Raw genomic sequence first — 22,669 nt, forward strand, 5'->3', positions numbered from 1 at the left:
GCGGTGCATTAGTATCGCTGATAACAAAGACATTTTAATTAGACGTCCCGCCTGCTGATGTTTCCGATTGTTGTCGTCGCCATCGGTACCGCTTCTGATTGTAGTACTAGCTTTGCACAATTCATCTCGCATCCCCTTGACTATATGAATCAAGCCACTACAACTATTTAGTTTGGGGGCACTGGTTGCGAGTAGACACACAACGTCACAAAAACAATTGAGAGCCGCGAAATTCCAAGTTCACAAATGCAATTTACCCAGTACCTAGATAAATACAGATTTACGAAAATTATAAACTTATTAGACCGTTAGAGCTAAAAAGGAATTTCCCAAAGGTTAAAGCCTTCAATCACTACTCAATATTTTATTATTTTTATATATAAAAACAAAAAAAAAACAATTATATTTCGAATTGGCACCTAGCAGATTGAATTAAAGCGATTTTGTATCTAATTATTTTCGCTACAAAGAATAATCTTTTAACTTTTAAGAGTTCGATCCGAAGAGGAAATCGTTTTATATAATGGATACGGCTTCCTAAAGAGAAGAGAAATCCATCAAGTAGAGTGAGTACTGAGTACGTTCCACGAGCGTTATCAACGCCACTTGAGCCAATATTTCGCGTACAAATAAACTAGACTACCACATACGCCTGAACGCATACATATTTGTGGGTTTAATACCTTTAAAAGGTAGAAAAGCAAGTTCACCCAGAATCGCGGATTCATTCTGTCGCTTTTTGTGCGCGTAGCAGTATCACACCCGCTCCCGCAATGGGAGAAGTTCCAAAAGTCACAGACCTGCCACAGGTGATCGAGCCCCATCTTCCGGAGGGTTGTACCCTAGACTCGTATGTCAGCCGATACCTGACTAAGCCCGGAGATAACTACGGCAGCATTATGTTGGCCGTGCAGGCGAAAATTCGGAGCTCAGACGGAGCTATTCGGGACTTGCCACTGATAGCCAAGCTGCCACCCCTCACCAATGAACTTTACTGGCAGATTTTCCAGCCTGAGCGCACCTGCATCACGGAGAACGCGGTCTACCAGTACCTGTCAACCGAGCTGGACAAGCTGCAGCTCCAGGAGGGCATTCTTCCCGCACAACTCTTCGATGGCTTCCCGCGATACTACGGCTCCCGCATCTCGCTTGATTCCCGGGCTTCAAAAGTGGATCGGGATGCTATTCTCGTCCAGGAGAACGTTACGGTGCATGGCTTCCGGCCGGGAAATAGACACAGGCCGTACAATCTGGCTGAAACTGTACTCGTCCTGCACTACTTGGCCCAATACCACGCCCTACCCATCGCTCTGCGCCTGAAGAAGCCGCTGGTATACGAGGAATACGTACGACCCTTCTTCAAGAAGTTCGATATGAACACCAACATTAATCCGGCCGAGAAGGAACTGATGAATGATCAGATTCTGAAGGACATCAAGGCGGTGACCAGTGATGAGCGGGACGTTAACCGAGTCAAGGAGCTGCTGGATATTTTTGACGCATTCCAAGCCGGCAAGGATGTGGACGACGGTCCCTTCACCACCATTGTGCATGGAGATTTATGGATAAACAATATGATGTTGAAATACGGTAAGACAGATCAGTGTGCAGATCGGACCGGGTTATTAATGCTTTACAATTTGTATCAGACGAAAATGGCACTCCAGTCAAGGTTAAAATTGTTGACTTTCAAATCGCGCAGTACGGATCGTTGGTTCACGATATCATCTTTCTCCTATTCTCAAGTGTGGACGTAAATGTTTTGGAGGAGAACTACTACAATTTCCTTAATATTTACTACAACGCTTTCATTCAAGCCCTGCGCGGCGTCAATGTCGACACCAACAACTATTCCAAAGAGATGTAAGACTTGTTTTTCGATACTTTGGGATTTCTCAATATAACTTTGTCTAATGCAGATTTCTCAATGAGGTGCAAAAAGTGGCACACATACAGCTGCCTCATGCCATATTTATGATGAAGGTAATTTTGGCTGATAACAGCACGATTCCCGAGGACTTTAAAGACGTGGATTTCTCAGTGTTGTCCAAGAATACTGGAGTAAAGACTATTGTGACGAAGTTTGAGGCCATCTTGCGACTGGGAAAAAAGTTTAATATTTTTTACTAAGCCAATTTTGCTTAACTGCAAGCCACGGAAATAAATATTTGACCATAACAAGCCTCTTCACCTCTTTCACATATACTACCTACCTATCTACCTTATCAAGCAACTAATCAGCGCCGTGTTCGGTGCTCATTGAAACGTGTCGCGTTTGATTTTCCATAAGATTGTAGGCAAACATAACCGAAGCTTCCACAACCCGAACAACATGGGGGCGGACAAGTTGCCCGAAATTCGCGATCTTTCTAAGGTGGTTGAACAACAGTTATCAGGGGTTCGTCTCCTTAACTTTGAGATAAGCAGCCTTACGCAGCCAGGCGACAACTACGGAGGCACTCTCTTTTCGGTCAATGCGCAATTGCAGGGACCCGACGAAAAGCTGTTCGAGGAGCAACTGGTGGCCAAGGTGCCTCCGACAGATCCCAATTATTGGCAGTTTTTTCAGCCCGAGCGGACCTGCCTTACTGAGAACGCCGTCTACAAGATCTTGGCTCCTGCCCTGGCCATTCTCCAAGATGAAGCTGGCATCCCCAAAGAGGACCAATTCAAGGGATTTGCTCGGTATTACGGATCCCGCGAGTGCCTCGATTCCAACTCCTCTAAGGTAGATCAGAATGCAGTGCTGTTGCTGGAGAATTTGCGAAGCAGCGGCTACGTTCCAGGCCAGCGACTGCGACCCTACGACCTACCCCACACGATGTTAGCCCTTCGATATATGGCAGAGTTTCACGCCCTTCCGCTGGCAATGCGACTTCTCAAGCCCGTGTTGTTCCGGGAGCAGGTGCAACCCTTCTTTGAAAAGTTTGATTGGCATGCTGCTGCACCCGAGTCGAAAGCTTTAATGAAGAAAGAGACCCTCGAGGACATCCGACGAGCTACCAACAATGATTCCAAAACTGTGGCCCGTATAAAAGAATTATCGGACGAGTTTTTTGAGTTCTTGGCCGCCGCCCCAGACAGACCAGAAGGACCATTTTGCAGTATTATACACTGTGACTTCTGGATAAATAATCTAATGTTTCTTTACGGTAAGTATCGCAGTTTTACCCAGCTAAAAATTTATCTCATAAATTAAATCAAAAAATAACCTTTAGATTTCACAATCAATTCAATTTTCATTTAAAGATTTCAATAAAATGGTTTGTTTAGTTTACATAAGTGCGTAACTTTTAGTTTTAAGCAAAAGAAACAATCGTGTGGAAAGAAAAAAGGCCAAAGCCTTTCAGTTCGATGCAAAAACGCATAAAAACATCACGTGCTTATTAAAAAAAATCAATTCTGTTCTAATGTTTTTGCTTGACCAACCAAAATTAAAAACAATAATCAATTTGTTTCGAAATCTTTAGATGGGTCTGGAACACCCATCGACCTGAAAATCATCGACTTCCAGACTGCACAGTACGATTCCGTAGTGCATGACATAATCTCGTTCCTGTTATCAAGCGTTGATACGGCTATCTTGGAGATACACTTCGAACACATGTTAGAAGCCTACTACATGGCGTTCGTTAGTTGCTTGCGCCGTGTGGGAGCTGATTTGGCGATTCATACTTACGAAACGTAAGTAGAGGCAGCTATCTGAATACGGTTGAGTGCTGATTGGCTGATTGATCGCTGCTTTACAGGTTTCGAGCGGAGGTGAAGCGGGTGGCGTACATCCAAGTTCCCCACGCTATCTTCATGACGCGCTTCATTTTGGCGGACAGTGTGGAAAGCGAGAAAGCGGAAGCCCGAGAGCTTTCGAATGTGCTGAAGAGCCCGGGATCGGAACGCATAAGCCGGAAATTAAGCCAGATTTTAGACTTGGCCCAAAAGTTTGACATATTGTACTAGGGCAATAAACTGATTTATAATGGAAGCCTCTAATTTACTAATGGGATTTTAATGGAGGGACCTAATTGTTTTATTATTTTCCCAACTGAGTTCGGACATAGTAAGCGTTTAGTCTTGAGGAACATGCGGGCGTGGTGGACGGTATTGACCATCACGGCTTGGATGGTTCTGTTAGAGATAAGCGAGATAAAGAGCAAAGAGGTCTGTATTCATCATATATCCGAAAGAAAGACCTACTTTATTTAAATGATCCGGATAGAGCTGCTATTATGTGACGTTTACCTATGCTAATTGGACGGATGACAGACCTCGATTTGTGGTGAACATGACTTTCTCGAACCAAACTGGCATCGGCTCCGTCACCACCATTAACGAGGAGATAGCTTCACCTGTCTCTCGCATCCTGATCCTCCAGCACTCCGCCCGAGAGAAACCTCGCACCATCTATAACGCCTCCACCAAGCTTTGCGACCTCCAGAACGTCTTTAACTCGGTGCCGCTCTTCAAGCCGGCCAAGGACAACATGCTCAAGCAAAGTAACTTCACGCTGAGCTGTCCGCTGGTCAAAGGCACCTACGCAATGAACAACATGCGGGTTAGCCCGAAGAACCCCCTTTTGAGTCTTCTGTACCAACCCAAGCGCTCCTTCTCAGTGAAGGGCGGATTGTTCGAGGAGCCGCCGCGGGGAGGGCGGCTGAGACCGTTGTCCACCTATTTCATGGCAGGAAAGGTTGTGAAAAAGTCCTGTGGATCCAACGAATGAGTGGTAAAAATAAAGAAGCGCATCTAAAACTGTATTTTTCGGACAGCTTATTAGTATACCACAAAATGTTGACTTTCTAGTAAAGTATACCACACTTTTAAAATTCATTTGTATAAGCATAACGTTAAGAGGGCTGTTTATCACAAATGGATGATAATACGGCGTCGGACTCCCAATGGTTTGACCTTAGATTAGAGGGTCAAAGGATATCGTTTGAATAATGACTAAAAACAGTTTTTTGTTTTGATTACCGTGATTACTAAATTTCGATCGCAAATATATAAATCAGCTATTGCTTTAAGCATGATCTATAGTAGCAGATATTGATGCACTGGCATTTTAACTGGTATTGAATGTTTGACATTCGCCAAATATATTTTTATTTATTTAGTAATTAAATAAAGTTATATTCCTACATGGAAAAAAATGGTAAACGTAAAAAAAAACAAATGACAGAAAGGAAACTAAATTTATTGAGTTTAAAAAACTTTAAATTAAATATTCTTTTAAACAACAAAATTCCGTCTTTGAGGCGTATATTTATACCCTTACAGAGGGTATTAGAATTTCAATTAGAAGTTTGCAAAGCAATGAAAGAAACTTTTCCGACCCTATAAAGTATATTGTAATGAATACAATGACTTTAAGGCGGCTTTGGCATAGAAGTGCGTCCTCTTATAACTATGTCCTTAAATGCCTTGAAGTTTTCCAAACTAATTATAATCATTAACTAAAAAAAGGCTGGGCCAATATGGACAGACTGTCGCTGTCAGAGTTTTTATAGGTCTTCCCACAAAATTTCGGACTTGCTAATGAGCAACAAATCGAGTTAAGGCAGATGGACAACGGGTGAACGAACTCAATTTGGCTACACGTCCCCTACCAAACAAAGGAAGTAGCCTTGTAATGGTTCATGTACATATGAGAGGATATAATCTGTTCATTTAAATTGCGAGAATGCTATATAGAGAAAGCTGCAATGTACAGTCAAGCGAAATATCATTTAAGCGGGGTAAACAACTACCAGTAAATTTGCTCGCTTATCGAAAGGCCTCTTATCAACCGACTTGCACAAAAACAAAATCTTTGCCCTTTTGTTTACTCAACTCCGTAATCTCCTCCTACTCCCATCCATTCATATACATATGAATGTATGTATTCAAACTGAGCATAACTCATCGATCCTAATCTCATTTGTCAAATAAAAGCGGGTCACTTAACAGTTAGCATGAAAACATAATCGCTATTTTGTAAAATAAAACTAATTAATAATGATTTAAAATTAAAATAATGAGTCTGTGCAATAAGTATGAGTGTGTGCTACGGATGGCGACCTTTGGCTGAGTCTACGTCCGTCATCGGTTCGGCTGCGTCGATTATCTCAGGGGCCGGGGGACTGAACTTTGTCTGGTTCGATGCGCCAAAAAAGCCAAAGAACAAATCGCAGATCACTTGGTGGACGCGTGTGGGGCGATGACGCAAATATTGCGACTCGCGTGTGCTGGCAGACAGCGAAAGTAAACTGGGAGATGGCTAAATAAAACTAGAGAAAGAAATCGGGGCAATAAATTAGGTGTGGGAGACTCTTGGCCACTCTGGAAAGGTGGGGGAGAACACGCAGTGGCAACCTGCTCTCGGGTGATTCAGTTGGCCATGCCATCCTTCCTAAAGCTCTGCAGATTAAATATAGCCGCCCATCAAAACATTGAGAATGGCGTGCGCTGTGTGAAATTAGATAATTAGGCCAGATAAAAAACAGCACTTGTTGGCCTAATGTGTTGGCGAAAGACCCACGATATCGACACGCGCCATAGATAACAAGAAAGGAAGCCAACTTCGGCAAGCCGAAGATTAGATACCCAGCTATTACAAAATTTAAGTATTCTTTAAAACGCCTGTTTAATTTTTCCGCTTGTCCATTTTTAATCAAGTTAAAACCGTAAATGTGAAATAATAAACCATTACTCTATCTCGAAGTTTGTTCAAATTAGTTAAAAAGCAGCGAAGTTATATTTCTGTAATATAAAATATTATCTCAGTTTCAAACTGAGAGACTAGACAGACGACATGATGCTGATAAACAAAAAATATTCTTTATATGGTCGCAAATGTTTCCTCATTGCGAACTTTCGAATGAATTTATAATACACTCTGCAAAGTGTATGAGAATAACTTGCCTCAAGTAAACACCTTTTGTGTGCCGCCACAAAGCGTACGTGACCGATTAATTGCTGGACATCGGTCACAGGACTACGACTACCCTGTCGATATCTGATCGAGCCATCAATTATGAGTGCCCTGACCATAAGTAGCGCCATAAAGCGTAATCTCAACAAGCAGTTGGTTTGGTCCAATTGAAACAACACACATAAAAATAAACACTGCCCCCAGCAACGATTACTTCACCTGAAGCTCTATAAACAGGTTTGTTCTGTTTTGCCGCGTTTTATTCGCCTGTGACGTGTTCGCCTAGTATAGTAGCCGTAAATCCGGCGTTATCAGTGGGTTTTCACCCCTCCCCACCGCAAGGGCGTATGACCTACTTTTGACTTGTGAAATTTTAGTTCAGGAATCGATCGCTGGGGGAATTTCATCTTGGCCTCACTATAGACACTGCGACGGGGAATTGGGAGATCACGCTTTGCTGCCGTGTGCCTGCGCCCCATTCTTTGTGAATGTTTATATTTATTTGCTTAAACATGCAGGGGTGTATGTGAAATTATTCCCTCGCCTTTTGTGACACCGACACGTTAATAATATCAATATCAAGCATTTCCCTCTTGGCCGCGACGTATTTTGCCTTTATATTCCGCAGCAGGTATGATGTATGGCCTTAAGATATCGCTACCCAGCCAGGGCAAGTCTGCCAACCGAATTAAATGGCACGCTGGCAAAGATAATGGCAAACACTGGTCAAACTTTTGCAGCCGGAAGGCCGAATGTGTGAACTCACATTCTTATCAGCTAGCTCGGACTAGCTGAACACCGATCGTATAAACTTAGTATTCATATTTTGCTAATGTTTTATAAGCCGAAACTTAACCTTTTTTATCAGTGGGCTATATTGGTCACTTCATTATAATTTACACACCTAGTGAACACAATGTTAATATTAAATATTGTTAAGTTTAAATATTACAAATAACAGAGTTCCCTTATCGCTATACAATTGATTTAGCGATAAGATTGTGTACTTCTTTGAAAAATATCGTTTAAAGTTATAAAAGCTTTATCTTTATCAAGCCGCCTGGGCTTAGGCAGCATAACTGGATCTTTTCAGACCTGCAATGTAAGATGTTGACATCTTCGAACTAGTTTCATGCATACCAATGAACCTGCTTCAATTCATTAATGATCTGGTCTATGGGCGGCGGTGCGGAACTCTTAAGTTCTGCGGCCATAACAAGCTGGTGTATTGATTTTGATTATTTATGTGATTTTATAATATACTGTCTACCTTTTGAAATCACATACTGCAATGAAAACAGGTATATTAGGTATTCGGTTCAAAATTGGGCATATGAATGCTTTCCTATAAATGTGTTGCCTTCAGACAACGGGTAATACTTTGGCCCCCGATCTTACTGTTTGGGGCCAACAATCTGTGTGTATTCAACATTTAAAAAAAAACCGGACCGCATTATTTTTCCCCAGCTTTCAACCCTCTTACTGTTGCATGTCCCATAATCCGTAATCCGCGCACAACAGAGCCTCAGCAAACAAGCAGCGCAAACTGCACCTCAGAATGTCAACAACCACGAGCACGCCCATGCAAAAGTTCACTCACACAAAGCTAACACTCTTTTTTAAAAATTGACTACAAAATTTATGTTAAACAATGTATGTTTTTTAAATGCATTTTGAAACAAAAACAAAAAACATATATTTCTTCCACTTGTAAGTCTGGTAGATCGTTAAATGGGTGTTTTTGTAAGGTATAGGTATGGGGAAGGCAGATAAAATGAGTGAGAAACCACTCTTATGGCGATTAGACTCGCGGCGCTGGTCAATCAATATTTGATTGTAATGGGTTGGGAAGCATGTCACCAGCCGAGTGCAACTCCCCTGCTTATCAGTCAGTATTGTGCGGGAACATTCTCTCCTGCGTCGTCATTATATCTTACTTTATGGTCTATATAGACCATATGTAAGGGTCCGCACTATACACATTCTCCTCGCGAACCGCAAGTATTAATCTTGAAAACTTCCAATGTCAGGCAGCTGGCGATGTTGGAAAACTTTCCATTGAAAACAAGGTCTGCTTGGTGCCCCCGTGTCACACTTATTTACAAACAAGCTGTTCTATATTTTAAAATTTAGATTCTCACAACCATTGCAGCGAGACGCATTTGAAAGCTTGCCAAAAAGAGAAAATAAAATAGTCTTAAGTAATGTGTTTTGTTTTGTTTACAACTTTGCTTTTACTCGAACGTTTATTTGAATTGCATTGGAATTCTTAATTTTCAGGGTGCTTGAACTAGAGAGACATTTATAATGAAAGTACATATATATTGATGTAAAATGCTGGCAATGCTGAACAGTTGCGACAGATCTGACGTGCCATATAATTGTAGTTAACAACTTCTACTCAAAAAGCTAGATATAGTAACAATTAGTGTTTCATATGTACGTGCGTGAGGATATGAATGATTAATATAGATATCGTCAAATTTCAGTGATATTCTTTTTTTTTTAACGTTCCATTTGGAAGTATCAAGTAACAAGTCAGTTAAAAGCTTAAAATTTTAAAACTCTTATTGGACAGAATTTTTGCAAATTTAAATGATTTTTCTTTGTTATGATGTTTATTATTTAGATTAAATCAACGATAAGGTATACATAATTTGTAAAATATTTATGGCAGAATATTCTTGGGGCCCCCATCGGTCTCAGGTTTAATTTTTTCTTCGTTTTCTGTACTTCTTGCCTCCCACCCACATTCTTAAATGCTAATCGCACGCTACTCGTGCCTCGCCCTCCTGTCTTTTTTGAATAAGCAAACAAAATTTTGCTCCACTTGAACCGAAATGTAGCCAAATGATCGGTTACGCTTTAAAATTCAATAATATACTATGTACACAAGATTTTCCCTCCCCGACTGCCTACTCGTTAAGCAGACAGGTGCGGACGATGGCTCCACACACGGCGTAGGGATCGCAGTTGGAGCTGGGCCGCCGGTCCTCAAAGTATCCTTTGCCTGCCGTCGCCACGCCACGCGGCACCCTCACGCTCACCGCCCGGTTGGCCACGCCCCACGAGAACTTGTCGATGCTGGAAGTCTCGAGACGACCCACCAGGCGCCTCTCGTTGTCCTTGCCCTCCTTGGGGTCGTAGGCCTTGATGTGGCGCTCATGGTGCTTGCTCAGCTTCTCTATGGCCTCCTCGATGGCCTTGATTCCGCCTTCGGCGCGCATGGCCTTCGTGGAGAAGTTGGTGTGGGCACCGGCTCCGTTCCACTGGCCCTCCATTGGCTTGGGGTCGAAGGTCACCACCACGCCGTACTCCTCGGCGATGCGCTGCAGGATGTAGCGCGACACCCACAAATCGTCGCTGGCTTTAAGACCGCTGCTCGGACCCACTTGGTACTCCCACTGGGCGGGCATTACCTCTGCATTGGTGCCGGCGAAATCGATTCCGGCGTACAGGCAGGCCACGGCATGGGCCTCCACGAGGTCGCGGGCGTAGACGCGGTCGGCACCCACTCCACAGTAGTAGGGTCCTTGCGGGGCCGGGAAGCCGTTCTCTGGCCAGCCGAATGGACGTCCGTCCACGTCAAGCAGCGTGTACTCCTGCTCGATGCCGAACCAGGGCTCCTGCTCGCCGATCCGGTCGACTCCCGCCTGGAAGGCTGCGCGCTTGTTGGAGGCCGTGGGCTTGCCGTCGGCGCTGTAGGTGTCGCACAGGACGATCACGTCGTTCTTGCCGGGCTTGAAGGGGTCGCGGTAGATGGCGCGCGGCTTGAGAGTGGTGTCTGAGTTCTCGCCTTGGGCCTGGTAGGTGGAGCTCCCGTCGTACTGCCAGTCTGGCAGATCCTCCACGGCGCTCGGTACCTTGTCCAGGACTCGATCCTTCAAGCGGATGTTCTCACCGGTGCCGTCGATCCAGAGATAAGTGGCCTGCACCCTATTGGCGGGCGTTTCAAGGTTGCGATACCGCTGCAGGATGCTCTTGTCCAACGCCGTGTTGGGCGAGTTAGCCAGGAACTGGGAGCGGGCCGTGGTGGCGGTGCGCAGCAGACGCAGCTGCTGCGTGGCGGGAGCCACTAGCTCCTTCTTCAGGAAGAGTCCGGCCACGCGGAATGCCATGTTGGTCCTTGATGGGAGACGACGAGAAGGACAAAAGGACACGGTTAGTTCTGTATTGGTCGCGAGTTTAAGGTCGTGCGCAGCAGCAGCGCAAGGATGCTGGCACTTTTCGCACGTATTTTTATGTAATTATTTTCCTTGCACTTGCTTCTCTGAACGCAGAGTGGGTTGACTGGCAGTTCAATCACGGAGTTCCGTCCAACTTACCCTGCACTGCTCGTTTGTACACTTTACAGTTATGTGATTGCTAAGTAGTCGATAGCTGGGCAGGTCTTCTGTGTATTGTCTGATTGCGGGACTTTCGGTTTCTGTTTTTTCTGTTTTTGTCAGTGACTGCGTAGCCAGTGCTGAGGACACCCGACTAATACGAGGTTTGGAAGGCTTGTGAGCGCAGTTAGCGCGACAACATTCACTTTTTTTCGTTTCGATTCACTTCGTTTCGTGGCCCGCCTCGGGTTTTCTTTATCGCGTTGCGTTTGCCGCTCCGAGGCGGAGGCCTCCCAGAGAGTGTCCGTACCGAAACACACAACAGACAGCAGACAACGGAACGGAGTGGAACCCACAATAGTATACGGGCACCCAAGGGGGCATCTCTCGGAGAGAAAAGCGCGGCAGCCCAGAATGTTTCAAGGCTACGCGATTAGGCAAAATTCCGTGTTACTGGCCCCATGTAATACGTTCATTGATGCGTTACCGAACACATACTCACAACACAAACGCCCCAAGCAAAACAAAAGTATTTAAAAACACACATTATAAAACACCTGCGCGATAAGGTGCAATGCAAACGAAGATCTACGAAAGCCCAAATGTTGAGATCGCTTTTGTTAACTTTTATTTATTTTTTTTTTTTTTTTGGGGGGGGGGGACTTTAGAGAGTTCCAGAGTGTTGTATAGGACTGCTCAAAAAATTCACTTTAAATTTAACTTCTCAAAAAAAAAACTCTTGGGGAAAATACATATGTATATACCTAGTTGTTTAAAGAAAAAACTGTTTGCTTTTATGGCTTATATTGGCATTTCATAAATTTTAAATCATTTGGAATGAAGAAATTTAACTTTTTTCGTTTGCAAAATTGTTAAGTTTGAAAAGTACTCTGACTTTCTTCCTCTGCTGTTCCATGTTCCCCATAATAAAGCATTACAACAATATTGGACTCGTAAACAACTTGCAGTTGCAGGGGAGAGCATCCTGAAGGTGCATGCGCACACTCTCCATTAATGGTAATCTCTTTGCGGCAACAACCACCACAGCGCTCTCTGGCTGAATGTTTTGGATACACGACTGGTACAAAGTTCATTATGTACATTAAATAGCCGATGCAAACAAACGCGTATCAGCTGTTATTGGTAATTGTGTTTTTCATTTGACGAACTGTGCGGATGATGCACTATTGACCGCAATGAACCAATATTAATTGGTTTAGTTCAATGAAACAGGAAATTCCGGATCACCACTGACTTATTCATTCAGGCACCAGGCACATAGTTAGCCATGTTTTTAAGATAACTTCGTTTTACATTTATAGTACCTTAGTATTCAGAATAAATAATGAAAAATAAATTAGAATAAATATATATTTTATAGGGTCAACTCTACTAAAATTTAACGTTTTCGACGTATTTAATTGAGGGAGCCGGTTTAATGTATAGCCTGCTTTTAGGCATTATATATTAAGAAAATAATTGACATGTAGATGCGATGTAAATTTGAATAGTTATCCCATAAGTTAATTAAGGATTTAATTCTGGGAATTGACGTATATACAACCCACCCATACACATTGGAGGCCCCTAAGCTGCCGCAGTGCAACAATTGGCAAGTTCTCCGTCGAAGCAGAGTGGCGGAAAAACAAGCTTTCTGTTTTTGGCCGGCTGACATAACTTCGGCCGAGCTTCAGGTTGCCATTCCAAAGAAAACAAGGAAAATATAAACAAGTTGTATATGGGGACGAGCGAGTTTCCACCATAGCTGCGACTGCCTCACTCTTAGCCACTCGTACTTCGCTTTTCCAGTTGCGTGACACCGCTTCCACTGGATGGCCGGCTTCAGTTTTCTTTCGCAAAACACTAAGCAAGTTTTCCTCACAGCAGAGTGCATATTTAAATGCGGTGTGCCACGGACGAGTCCACAAAGTCGCCAATTGTTATATTTGGCTTGGTTTCGGACTTCCCCATTCGCATTACGGGTTGCCATTTGGCTTTTTTGCGAAGGCCACTTGTTGCTTCGGGCAGAAGTTTCGTAGGCTTCGGTGGGTCTTGAGACCACGGCATCATGAACAAGCACAGTTGGAAGCAGTTTTTGGAAAACAATAACCTGTAAGTGGTCGAGCCAGGCGGGGTTTTAAGCAAAATGCACTGAAATCATTTTCCACAACCAACAACGAGCAATAGTCATCCGGAAAAAATGCCGGTAAAAAAATCGGGAAACTGGAAACGCCTGTAGCACCCTTTTTGCTCTGGGCCAGCCACAGAAACTAGTCCCAGAAAAATCACGTAAATTGGGTTTGCACTGGAAAAATGTCTGTAACGGGAAACCAGTGAGCTTTTCACTTGAGTCACCCAATAAAACAAAAAAACGGTTTTACCGCACTTTATTTTCCTTATACTCTAAGTGGAATTGGTTTTACCCGATCAACTTGGGAAACATACAAACGGCTTGTTACTTGTTGTCAGACCAATCCGATTGTGTTTTGATAACACTTCTCATCCCATATTATGTGATTAAATTGCAATACAAAAATAATAGCTCGCGCATCAGACGACATTCGAGTTATTTATACCCAAAAAACAGTTGTTCGAGCCAAGTTCTAAGGACTTCCCACGCCTCAGAAAATAAAGTGCTACAAATGACCTCATGCCACATAAAAAGGAAGGAACTGGTGACATTCCTACGTCGCACAAGTTGCCCATTAAAAACGGTCATATTGTCAGGCTTGCTGTCTTTAACAGCAATGGCATTTCTTGCTGCTTCGGTTACTGCCAACCATTATTATTTAATTATTTTTCCGTAAAACATTTAATGGTACCAAAGTTCACCCCCTTTATCGACTCCTATCAGCTTTAGATTGGCACCCCTAGATAAGCCCCGACAACCACTAATGAGTCATGACCAGGTCATGAATTTGTAGTTAAAACTTGTAAATATCAGTAGCTCGTGCACCTAAGATTCCTGGGGTTCATTACATCCCGCCTGCGACTCAAAACCATGGGAACAGGATTTAAACACCATGTTATCAAAAGCTGATATGATTATCGAAGTGCAGGCTGGCTAAAAACATTGTCCACAAGGCTGGTGCGCTATCAGCAAATGGCATAATTAGCTACATATACTCAAAGATAAGAGGCCTATCACCAGTTCCCCAGAGATTCTTTCGAAGAATCCAGTGGCTCTTACGAGAGTGGCGCGCTATCCCAGAGAGCAGTCACGTTCTCTCCGCCGCTCGATAGTCTCTCTAGAATCCAAACCAGAACTGGCGCCTCTACTGCCATCCCACTCTGGCCAACGACATCACCCGGCAATGGGGCTGCGAGTGTGTATGCGATGGCACACTCAGCCAGCAGTCGCTTAAGTTTCTGGCTTTGTTCCACTGCCGCGCAATTGTTTAGTTCATTTGCGATCGCAGCGCGAGAGAGTCAAGTCCTAACATTCGAGAAGCGGGAGTTCCGTTTCGAGCAGACGGGTGGAAAATTTTTCTCACCGGGCCACACGGTGGTGGAATCGAGAACGTGAACGTGAACGCAAACGTAAAACCCTAACGGAAGCGAAGGGCAGCAGGGGCTACAGTATTGCCGTCAGTGCAAAGTTACAAAGAATACACACAACACAGCGCACAGTTCAGTGGTTGCATTTTGCTTTTTACCCCTACTGATTGACTGATTGACAAGATGACTAAAAACGATAATGCAAATCTGCTCAACGACAATAGGCTGGGCACCGCCGGAGCGGGTCAGCCAAAGGCCCAGATAGTGCCCGCCCAGCCGAAGACCCTGCAGCACCTGCCCAAGCGGCCGGCGGTGGACCTGGCCTTCCACAACCTGACGTACCGCGTCAAGGAAGGAAATCGGAGCAGTAAGTACCCACTATTTGGCAGAACCTCGCGTCGTTTTCGCTTTCTTTGTGCTGGGGTCCCGAGAACTGGGTTGTGCTCTCCCACATGTGCCATGGAGAACTCCATCTTCAGAGCGCATTGTTGCTATTACGAACTTCGCTAGCTTCAGCGGGTTTTACTTGTTCGCTTTAGCTGCGCTTCACGTCGTGCTGGTTTCTGGTTTCTTTGTTCTTCTGGCAGCAGTATCACGGTTGCCACACTGCGAGCGACTGGGAGAACTTTGGATTGTATCGCCTATTGTAACCCGTTGTCCCGTCGAAATCGTTTCCCAATTACACAAAGGCGGCTGGCGGACAAAGTTCACGGGTTCCACAGCGATAAGCCGCGCCAAATACATTTAAATCAACATCCAGTAGCCGCGAAGTAACTGCCCACACAAACTTTTTTCGCTAGTGAGACAGTCAACAAGTTGGTTCGATGCTATAGCATCTGGAATGCGAGCCATGTACTCGCACTTCTCTCTGTATTCACGTCTGTGTGTATCCACTTTGAAGCATGGGTGGAGCAGAGTGGGGGTCCGGCGCTGTTAATGAGCAAAACATTCTACGTTGTCGTGCCGGAGTGAGAGGTTTTTTCTAGTTTGAGTGCTTGTTTGCTGATGTCGGTTGTGCTTGTTGTGTTAGCAGAGCGATTAGGGTTTAGTCATAACCGGATAGCTATTTGTGGTGGGCTTCGGTTTGAGGGCTAAGCACTCCACTAACAGGCCGAGGAAATGCAGCGAACTGTATTCACGGGAGTGGCCCCTAGGGGCCATTTTGAATTTGGAATTACGGGACGGCGATAATATTCCCAATATTTGGGTATTCAAACGGATACAGCTGCTTTGTTCTCAGATATCCAACAATCAATAAAAAGCTCATACACATACCCACTCCCCTTGTGTTTGAATCGGACTGCTGGACTTGCCTTTAACGAAATTGAACAGAGGCAAGGACAGCCACTGTATAACGAGTCGGTGCATCCCGGCTGGAAATAAGATACTGTCAGAGCCTGTTTTTTGCTGCACAAGGCCGATGCGAACGACCCGTCCCGGCCAAGAGCAATAGTAATTCGAGGCGGCAGCAGCCTGAACTTCGCACAGCCGCAAATTGCCACAAGATTCAAAGGTCGGCCATCCGACTCAATTAAGTCGTTCAGAATATGCGAATATTCAGACGTATTTACACTGACCAATGAGTGTCGAAAGATTTGCAGATGGCACGATGCTCTCAGATACGTGCTAAGTTTGTGGGCTTATAATGTATACAAAATAAAACAGAAGTAGCTGTGAGGCAACCGCTGGAATTCAGTGTTTTTGGCTTGTTAGCTGTGCAACTTTGAAGTAAACAATAAGGCGGAGGTGATTACCTGCGGGTGTTCTCAGATGCCCAAGTATAAGTGCCACTGGACGAGCGAATCTGAAGAGTAGAATTCACAAAAGCTACCGCAGTGCCCTTGGGACTTATTTTACCCAATCTTTTCTTGGGCAATTTGAATGGCAGCACTTGTTGTCTAATCCAACCATAAACATCAAAGCTACGAGTTGGCCTTAGCGTTCGACTAACGTTTGTCAAGCTTGGCCCCAGCTTTGGCGTTATTACAGCCGACTTCCAAGCAAGTACCGGCAATATTCACGCTACAGTTCAATGCGAGTTGTTGCGTAGCTAGTAGTTACGACTACGACTAGCTAGTCGACGCCTGACAGCTGAAGCTCTCTGTCAGTTTCAATGTGCGACGCATTAAGTAAGCCGTCGAATAAAACAATTACAGCCCCTGCACGAGCTTAATATATCTCAAGTTTCACTTCTGAGCAGGTCACGGTACTAGTCGTGGTTATGACACGCCTGAGCCTGAACTGAAATATTTCGTAATTGTCAGTTAAAACCAACTCTTAAGTTCAGTTATGACTTAAATCGTAAAGCTTCGCGATTTGGGTCTTCCACTATCTGACTTCGATGAAATGGTTAAATTATCTTCTGGCAAGACTAAAAGCCGGAAAGTAACTCGCGTGCCTCCAAGAAAACGGGTTTATTAGCATTTTCCGTAAAGCGCAGATGGTTTACCGTGCAAGTCTATTGGTCCATAGACATACGATGTTGATAAGGCACTTCCGCATCTGAGCAGTTCCATTTAGACAAATTGCGCAAACTTACCGATTCTAAGGCCAAATATTTCCAGGACGACAAATTAAGAATTTCAGACGGGTTTCATTCTATCGGTGGATGTGTTTTAGCTGTCAGTTTATTGTAATCTAATTACGAATCATAGGTACCGGAATGGGCTCATAAGGCTTCTGAGTCTTATTAATTTGGTTGTTAAAAGCATCATTCATACAATTTTTGCAGTGTTCGGAAATCCGAATGGCTGTGAGGAGGAAGGCGAAAAACTCGGTGGGGCCAATGACCGGGTTATGCCTTTTGATTGTCAGACTTTGCAAATTTGTTTATCTATCGGCTCTACACTTGCTCGTCCGATGACCAATGCAACTAGCGTTTTATTTGTAAGTTTGTACGGAGCCGCAGTCGAGTGGAGGCACTTGGGTTCAATGATGTAAGACCAATCAAACTGCCAACTATTTGTAGTTTTAACGAGAGACTGGCCCAAGCACTAATTTCTTGTCTCTTGTTACAGATGCCAAGACCATTCTAAAGGGTGTGAGTGGACGCCTCCGGTCGGGAGAGCTCACCGCCATCATGGGACCATCGGGCGCTGGCAAGAGTACGCTGCTCAACATTTTGTCCGGCTACAAGTAAGTTTGTACATTTGCATTCACTTCAAGTGTCTGCTGAAGCTGCTGGAACCCGCATCACCGAATCTGACCTTGAGACGGCACACGAGAATACGGCAAAACGAGTGCGAGAGCGAGTATATGTATTTATTAGCCAGCCCTGTATTATCAACAAAAATAAGTGCGACTTGATAAGCACTCTGCCTCTTTCGGAGCTTGAACCGCCGACCTTTCCGCGATCTGCCTTCATTGTTATTATATTATTTATTTATGCGCGACACATACTGAGCTGATACACAGCGACTTCCCTTAGCCAGGCCTATCTTTATTCGTTTATTGAAAACGCTAAATTTTGCTGCATTGCATAATAATCATAAACATTTCAATCAACCTGCCCAGTTGTTGCTATTGTTACCAGGAGCGGTCAGCCGCTTGCCCTGAAACGATACGAGCGGTTGAATGAATCGTAGGAAATCTATTTTTTGTGATATATCGTACCCGAGTGTAATCAGCGTTGTCGCCGCGCTTTATTACTTTGAATACGCTACTAGTTTGAGGACTTCGGACTCAAGTTGTTCGATCGCGTGCACATATATATTCTTAGTATATCAAATAAGTGTCCGCATACAACGGGACGTCGATATACACAATAAAATACACGTCCGATTATTTGCAATACACGTTGCCCATGATAACGGTTTCAGAAAACAATTTTCCGATCTTGCAAAAAATTTAAATATGTTAACTCGGAGGACAAACTACTATGCAATGCCCCCCGGAGTGAAAACCATCTTACTGACACTTGTTATTTCAATGCACACACAGAACCTCGAGCATCGAAGGCAGCGTCACCATGAACGGTGCGGAACGCAACCTCAGTGCTTTCCGCAAGCTGTCCGCCTACATCATGCAGGACAATCAGCTGCACGGAAACCTCACAGTCCAGGAAGCGATGACTGTGGCGACGAACCTGAAACTTAGCAAGAAGTTCTCGAAGCCCGAGAAGCATTCAATGGTAAGTCAATAAGAAACCGAGACCGAGACAGACGGAACAATACCAAATTGTCAAGTAAGCAGCGTTAATCCTAGCTGCTTGATCAGATGAAAATTCTATATCCAACTAAATATAAACAGATTAAAAATGACAATGGCTTCCAACCTGCTGTCTTTTCCAGATTGATGACATCTTGCTTACTCTAAGCCTAAGCGAGCACCGCTACACGATGACTCGCAATCTGTCCGGCGGCCAAAAGAAGCGCCTCTCAATCGCCCTGGAGCTGGTCAGCAACCCGCCCATAATGTTCTTTGATGAACCCACGTCCGGCCTGGACAGCTCAACCTGCTTCCAGTGCATCCATCTTTTGAAGATGCTGGCCGCCGGCGGACGCACAGTCATCTGCACTATTCATCAGCCTTCCGCTCGCCTTTTCGAGATGTTCGACCAGCTTTACACCCTGGCAGATGGTCAGTGCGTGTACCAGGGCAGCACCAAACAACTGGTACCCTTCCTGTCCACGCTGAACCTTGAGTGTCCAAGCTACCACAACCCGGCGAGCTACGTGATCGAGGTGTCCTGCGGGGAGCACGGCGACCATACGCGCAAACTGGTCGACGCCATCGACAACGGCAAGCGGGACATCCGATCGTCGGCGGACTACGCCGGCCTAAAGGCTCGCAACGATCTAGTAAAGGTCCAGAACTTGAGGGCCGTTCTGGACAAGAACGACGCTTCGAACGTCAGTGGCAGCAAATACGAGGATAACCTCACCCTGAACAACGGCTTGCTCAACGGCATGGTCAACGATATTGTGAAGGAGGGCAACGCAAGCACCGCCTTGGTCACAACCAACGAAAAGGGAGATGCCATGATCGACGTAGAGAAGTCCGCCAACTGCACAACGGCCTTGCTAACGGAGGAGATCACATCGCCGGAGCGGTACCCGACATCTCAGTTTCACCAGTTCTGGGTGGTTCTTAAGCGAACTCTGCTCTTCAGCTACCGCGATTGGGTAGGTCGAATGTTTTGGAAGGAACTTTGCGCGTTGACTTACTCTTTGTATTCCTGTTCTAAGACACTTATGTATCTTCGATTGTTTGCTCATCTCTTGGTTGGATTCCTGATTGGCGCCCTCTACTACGACATCGGCAATGATGGAGCTAAAGTTCTTAGCAACCTGGGATTCTTGTTCTTTAACATGCTCTTCCTTATGTATACGTCTATGACCATTACGATCCTGTCATGTAAGACAAACTAGAAGTAAATTATATATCTACCTTCAAATAATATTTTCGTACACTTAGTCCCGCTCGAGATGCCCGTTTTGTTAAAAGAAAACTTTAATCGCTGGTATTCGTTAAAGTCTTACTATCTGGCTATATCAGTAGCAGATCTACCGTTTCAAGTGAGTTGCACACAGGTGCTAGAAAGAGCCACTGTAACTGCTTACTGATAACTTTCTCTTTCAGGCAATTTTCTGCGTCATCTACGTGTCGATCGTATATTACTTCACATCACAGCCCTGGGAGCTCTTCCGCTTCTCCATGTTCTTGTCGGCATGCCTGCTCATCTCATTCGTTGCCCAGTCCGTGGGTCTGGTGGTTGGTGCCGCCATGAACGTGCAGAACGGTGTCTTTTTGGCCCCGGTCATGTCCGTGCCCTTCCTATTGTTCTCCGGCTTCTTTGTGTCCTTTGACGCCATACCAGTGTATCTACGGTGGATCACTTATCTGTCGTACATTCGATACGGTTTCGAGGGCACTGCTCTGGCTACCTACGGGTACGGACGTGAAAAGCTGAGGTGCTTCCAGACCTACTGCCACTTCAAATCTCCCACTACGACGCTGGAAGAACTGGACATGGTGAACGCCAACTTTACCCTAGACATTGTGGCTCTAATTGTGATCTTCGTGGTGCTGCGCATCTCGGCGTACCTGTTCTTGCGCTGGAAGCTAAAAACTGTGCGATAGGCACTTTAACGCTATTGGTTGTTTTCGGTTATAAAAGCTTTTTATGTACCTACTATTTAGTTTTCAAAGCGTCTTGGGTTCTTATTCAATTATCTTTGTAAAATTTATTTTTGCCTAGTTTTTAGTCGTTTAGTTGCAAAAATTACGTTTAGGTGATAAAAACACAAATAGTTTTCACACCTCACGTAAGCTTGGTTTCAGCCGCCGATGAAGCAAAATGTACAACAAGTGATCAAATCAAACGACAGGAAGCACGACATCTTTGATGTAAGAAACGAACAGGAATATAAGTTATTAAAATCAATACCCATTTTATTTGCCAAAAAAATTTATATTTTAATATCTTTTCAGATGTGTTTACCGATTTGTAAATGTTTGTAAATGTCTGTCAATATAAACCTTTAAACACAAATTGTGTCCCAAAACAAAATGAGAAAAAAAAATAAATCCTTGTATAAGCCTGTTTGTAATTAATTTACACTAACTTTTTAATACAGGTTTACAACAAATTCAAATGGTATTTAAGTGTCTGCAACATATACATATTTTATAATCACATTTGTATTTATAAATAGTGCATTCTTGGAGAAAATAAAAACTTATACACAAAACTGGTTTTAATTACCTTGTAATGGGCATTATAATGTTGGTCAAATTTGTAACACAGTAAAGGAAAACTTGATCCTACACTAATATACTCGTATATATTTTTCTAAATACTAAATTTATGAAAACATCGCCACTAACAAGGCAAAATCATGCTAATTTGAAATGATCCAGGCAAATTCACTCGTCAGTTAATTAAGCTTCCGTTTTTCTTGAAATTGGAAAGTGGAATTTTTTGATCAAGTATATATATTCTTGGCTAGTGCTGTTGTGTTAAAGCTCTTGCAGCGCCATCTGCCATATAGCGCGATCAGATCCCAAGAGAGCTTTTCCGACAGTTTAAAACGACCAAGACATGCACTATTTGTGGTCTCTCACCTGCTTGATTGGCTTCTATTTGTTTTTTACTGTTGCTGCGTACATTATGATACGGCAGCGGCTTAAAAAATCGGCGGCTAATCCGATTTTTTTATACGTCCTACAACTGTTATCTAAATATTTTAACTTTACTTCGTACAATTACTAAACAAAAACTTGACCTGTTGGTGCCGGTGCTATACAAATAATTTAAAGCGGGATCGATGGTCAGTCTAACTCAATTCAAATAGGCCATAATTTCTTAAAGAACAACTTGTAAGTTAGATTATAATTTTCAATAAAACATTTATACAGGTAAATGAGTAATATTCGATTAGATGTAAATTTTAATAAGAAAATAAACGATAATTATATAATCCCTTGACTAAGAATTCATTCAGGGACAGCATTTGACATGGCAGATTTAAATAAATATTATAAAGTTATATACAATTTATTTAGTTCCAGAGTATTCCTTTACGCCTTAATGTGATTTGACAAACAAAAATAAGTTTTTATAAATATGTAAAGGGTAAAAAAAAACGCGCTATGCTTCTGGCTCAGATGGTTCACCCGAAAAGCACGCTTATAAATTTAAAATGAAAATATACCTACACACAATCGGGTTCATTATTTTAGTTCAATTAAACTCGTGTGCTGCTAGTGATTGTTTAAAGTTCGACTTGTTCCCAATTAGTCTATTCAACTTAAAGCACCTACTACATCTTACCTGCGCCACCAGATATTTTTAAACAGCCTCTAAAATCCTTTAAGTAGTAGATCAGATAACTGCAGGAGTTTTGATGGTTATTAAATGAAATGAACAACAAAAACATTTTACCTGGCCACCAAAAAAATTTTTCTTGGGTATTCACGCGCTTTTTTTTAATACAGC

General features: G+C 43.6%; 5 protein-coding genes across 5 annotated transcripts; 4 read left to right on the forward strand and 1 right to left on the reverse strand.

Annotated features, from left to right (window-relative positions):
• The first annotated feature begins 698 nt into the window (after positions 1–698).
• LOC108145501 lies at positions 699–2,178 on the forward strand. The gene is made up of 3 exons (XM_017270966.2): positions 699–1,590; positions 1,650–1,863; positions 1,920–2,178. Exons 1-3 carry the CDS (start codon positions 774–776, stop codon positions 2,128–2,130), a joined length of 1,242 nt encoding a protein of 413 aa, XP_017126455.1. The 5' UTR covers positions 699–773; the 3' UTR covers positions 2,131–2,178.
• Positions 2,179–2,270: 92 nt separating this feature from the next.
• LOC108145509 lies at positions 2,271–3,990 on the forward strand. Its single transcript, XM_017270979.2, has 3 exons — positions 2,271–3,152; positions 3,471–3,684; positions 3,750–3,990. The coding sequence occupies exons 1-3, from the start codon at positions 2,333–2,335 to the stop codon at positions 3,955–3,957; spliced, it is 1,242 nt and encodes a 413-aa protein (XP_017126468.1). The 5' UTR covers positions 2,271–2,332; the 3' UTR covers positions 3,958–3,990.
• An 18-nt stretch (positions 3,991–4,008) lies between these two features.
• On the forward strand, positions 4,009–5,035 carry LOC108145294. Its single transcript, XM_017270615.2, has 2 exons — positions 4,009–4,158; positions 4,217–5,035. The coding sequence occupies exons 1-2, from the start codon at positions 4,009–4,011 to the stop codon at positions 4,718–4,720; spliced, it is 654 nt and encodes a 217-aa protein (XP_017126104.2). The 3' UTR covers positions 4,721–5,035.
• A 4,081-nt stretch (positions 5,036–9,116) lies between these two features.
• On the reverse strand, positions 9,117–11,429 carry LOC108145370 (glutamine synthetase 1, mitochondrial). Its single transcript, XM_017270768.2, has 2 exons — positions 11,233–11,429; positions 9,117–11,032 (listed from the first exon to the last, which is right to left on the reverse strand). Exon 2 carries the CDS (start codon positions 11,023–11,025, stop codon positions 9,823–9,825), a length of 1,203 nt encoding a protein of 400 aa, XP_017126257.1. The 5' UTR covers positions 11,026–11,032; positions 11,233–11,429; the 3' UTR covers positions 9,117–9,822.
• A 3,197-nt stretch (positions 11,430–14,626) lies between these two features.
• On the forward strand, positions 14,627–22,151 carry LOC108145360 (ATP-binding cassette sub-family G member 1). Its single transcript, XM_017270756.2, has 7 exons — positions 14,627–15,097; positions 17,748–17,865; positions 18,670–18,859; positions 19,020–19,853; positions 19,917–20,085; positions 20,146–20,246; positions 20,311–22,151. Exons 1-7 carry the CDS (start codon positions 14,914–14,916, stop codon positions 20,809–20,811), a joined length of 2,097 nt encoding a protein of 698 aa, XP_017126245.1. The 5' UTR covers positions 14,627–14,913; the 3' UTR covers positions 20,812–22,151.
• The last annotated feature ends 518 nt before the right edge of the window (positions 22,152–22,669 follow it).

This window comes from Drosophila elegans, unplaced genomic scaffold (assembly GCF_018152505.1).
Source record: "Drosophila elegans isolate 14027-0461.03 unplaced genomic scaffold, ASM1815250v1 contig_814, whole genome shotgun sequence".
In the NCBI taxonomy this organism is placed as follows: domain Eukaryota; kingdom Metazoa; phylum Arthropoda; class Insecta; order Diptera; family Drosophilidae; genus Drosophila; species Drosophila elegans.

What these genes read in the sequence shown, in the direction of transcription:
- LOC108145370 (XM_017270768.2), bottom strand. Translation starts at nt 11,025, where the DNA reads ATGGCATTCCGCGTGGCCGGACTCTTCCTGAAGAAGGAGCTAGTGGCT.
- LOC108145509 (XM_017270979.2), top strand. Translation starts at nt 2,333, where the DNA reads ATGGGGGCGGACAAGTTGCCCGAAATTCGCGATCTTTCTAAGGTGGTT. An exon ending in TAATCTAATGTTTCTTTACG is followed by an intron (nt 3,153 to 3,470) that starts GTAAGTATCGCA and finishes CGAAATCTTTAG; the next exon opens with ATGGGTCTGGAACACCCATC. An exon ending in GCGATTCATACTTACGAAAC is followed by an intron (nt 3,685 to 3,749) that starts GTAAGTAGAGGC and finishes GCTGCTTTACAG; the next exon opens with GTTTCGAGCGGAGGTGAAGC.
- LOC108145294 (XM_017270615.2), top strand. Translation starts at nt 4,009, where the DNA reads ATGGAGGGACCTAATTGTTTTATTATTTTCCCAACTGAGTTCGGACAT. An exon ending in GCGAGATAAAGAGCAAAGAG is followed by an intron (nt 4,159 to 4,216) that starts GTCTGTATTCAT and finishes TGATCCGGATAG; the next exon opens with AGCTGCTATTATGTGACGTT.
- LOC108145501 (XM_017270966.2), top strand. Translation starts at nt 774, where the DNA reads ATGGGAGAAGTTCCAAAAGTCACAGACCTGCCACAGGTGATCGAGCCC. An exon ending in CAATATGATGTTGAAATACG is followed by an intron (nt 1,591 to 1,649) that starts GTAAGACAGATC and finishes AATTTGTATCAG; the next exon opens with ACGAAAATGGCACTCCAGTC. An exon ending in AACAACTATTCCAAAGAGAT is followed by an intron (nt 1,864 to 1,919) that starts GTAAGACTTGTT and finishes TGTCTAATGCAG; the next exon opens with ATTTCTCAATGAGGTGCAAA.
- LOC108145360 (XM_017270756.2), top strand. Translation starts at nt 14,914, where the DNA reads ATGACTAAAAACGATAATGCAAATCTGCTCAACGACAATAGGCTGGGC. An exon ending in AGCCCGAGAAGCATTCAATG is followed by an intron (nt 18,860 to 19,019) that starts GTAAGTCAATAA and finishes TGTCTTTTCCAG; the next exon opens with ATTGATGACATCTTGCTTAC. An exon ending in TCTTCAGCTACCGCGATTGG is followed by an intron (nt 19,854 to 19,916) that starts GTAGGTCGAATG and finishes TCCTGTTCTAAG; the next exon opens with ACACTTATGTATCTTCGATT.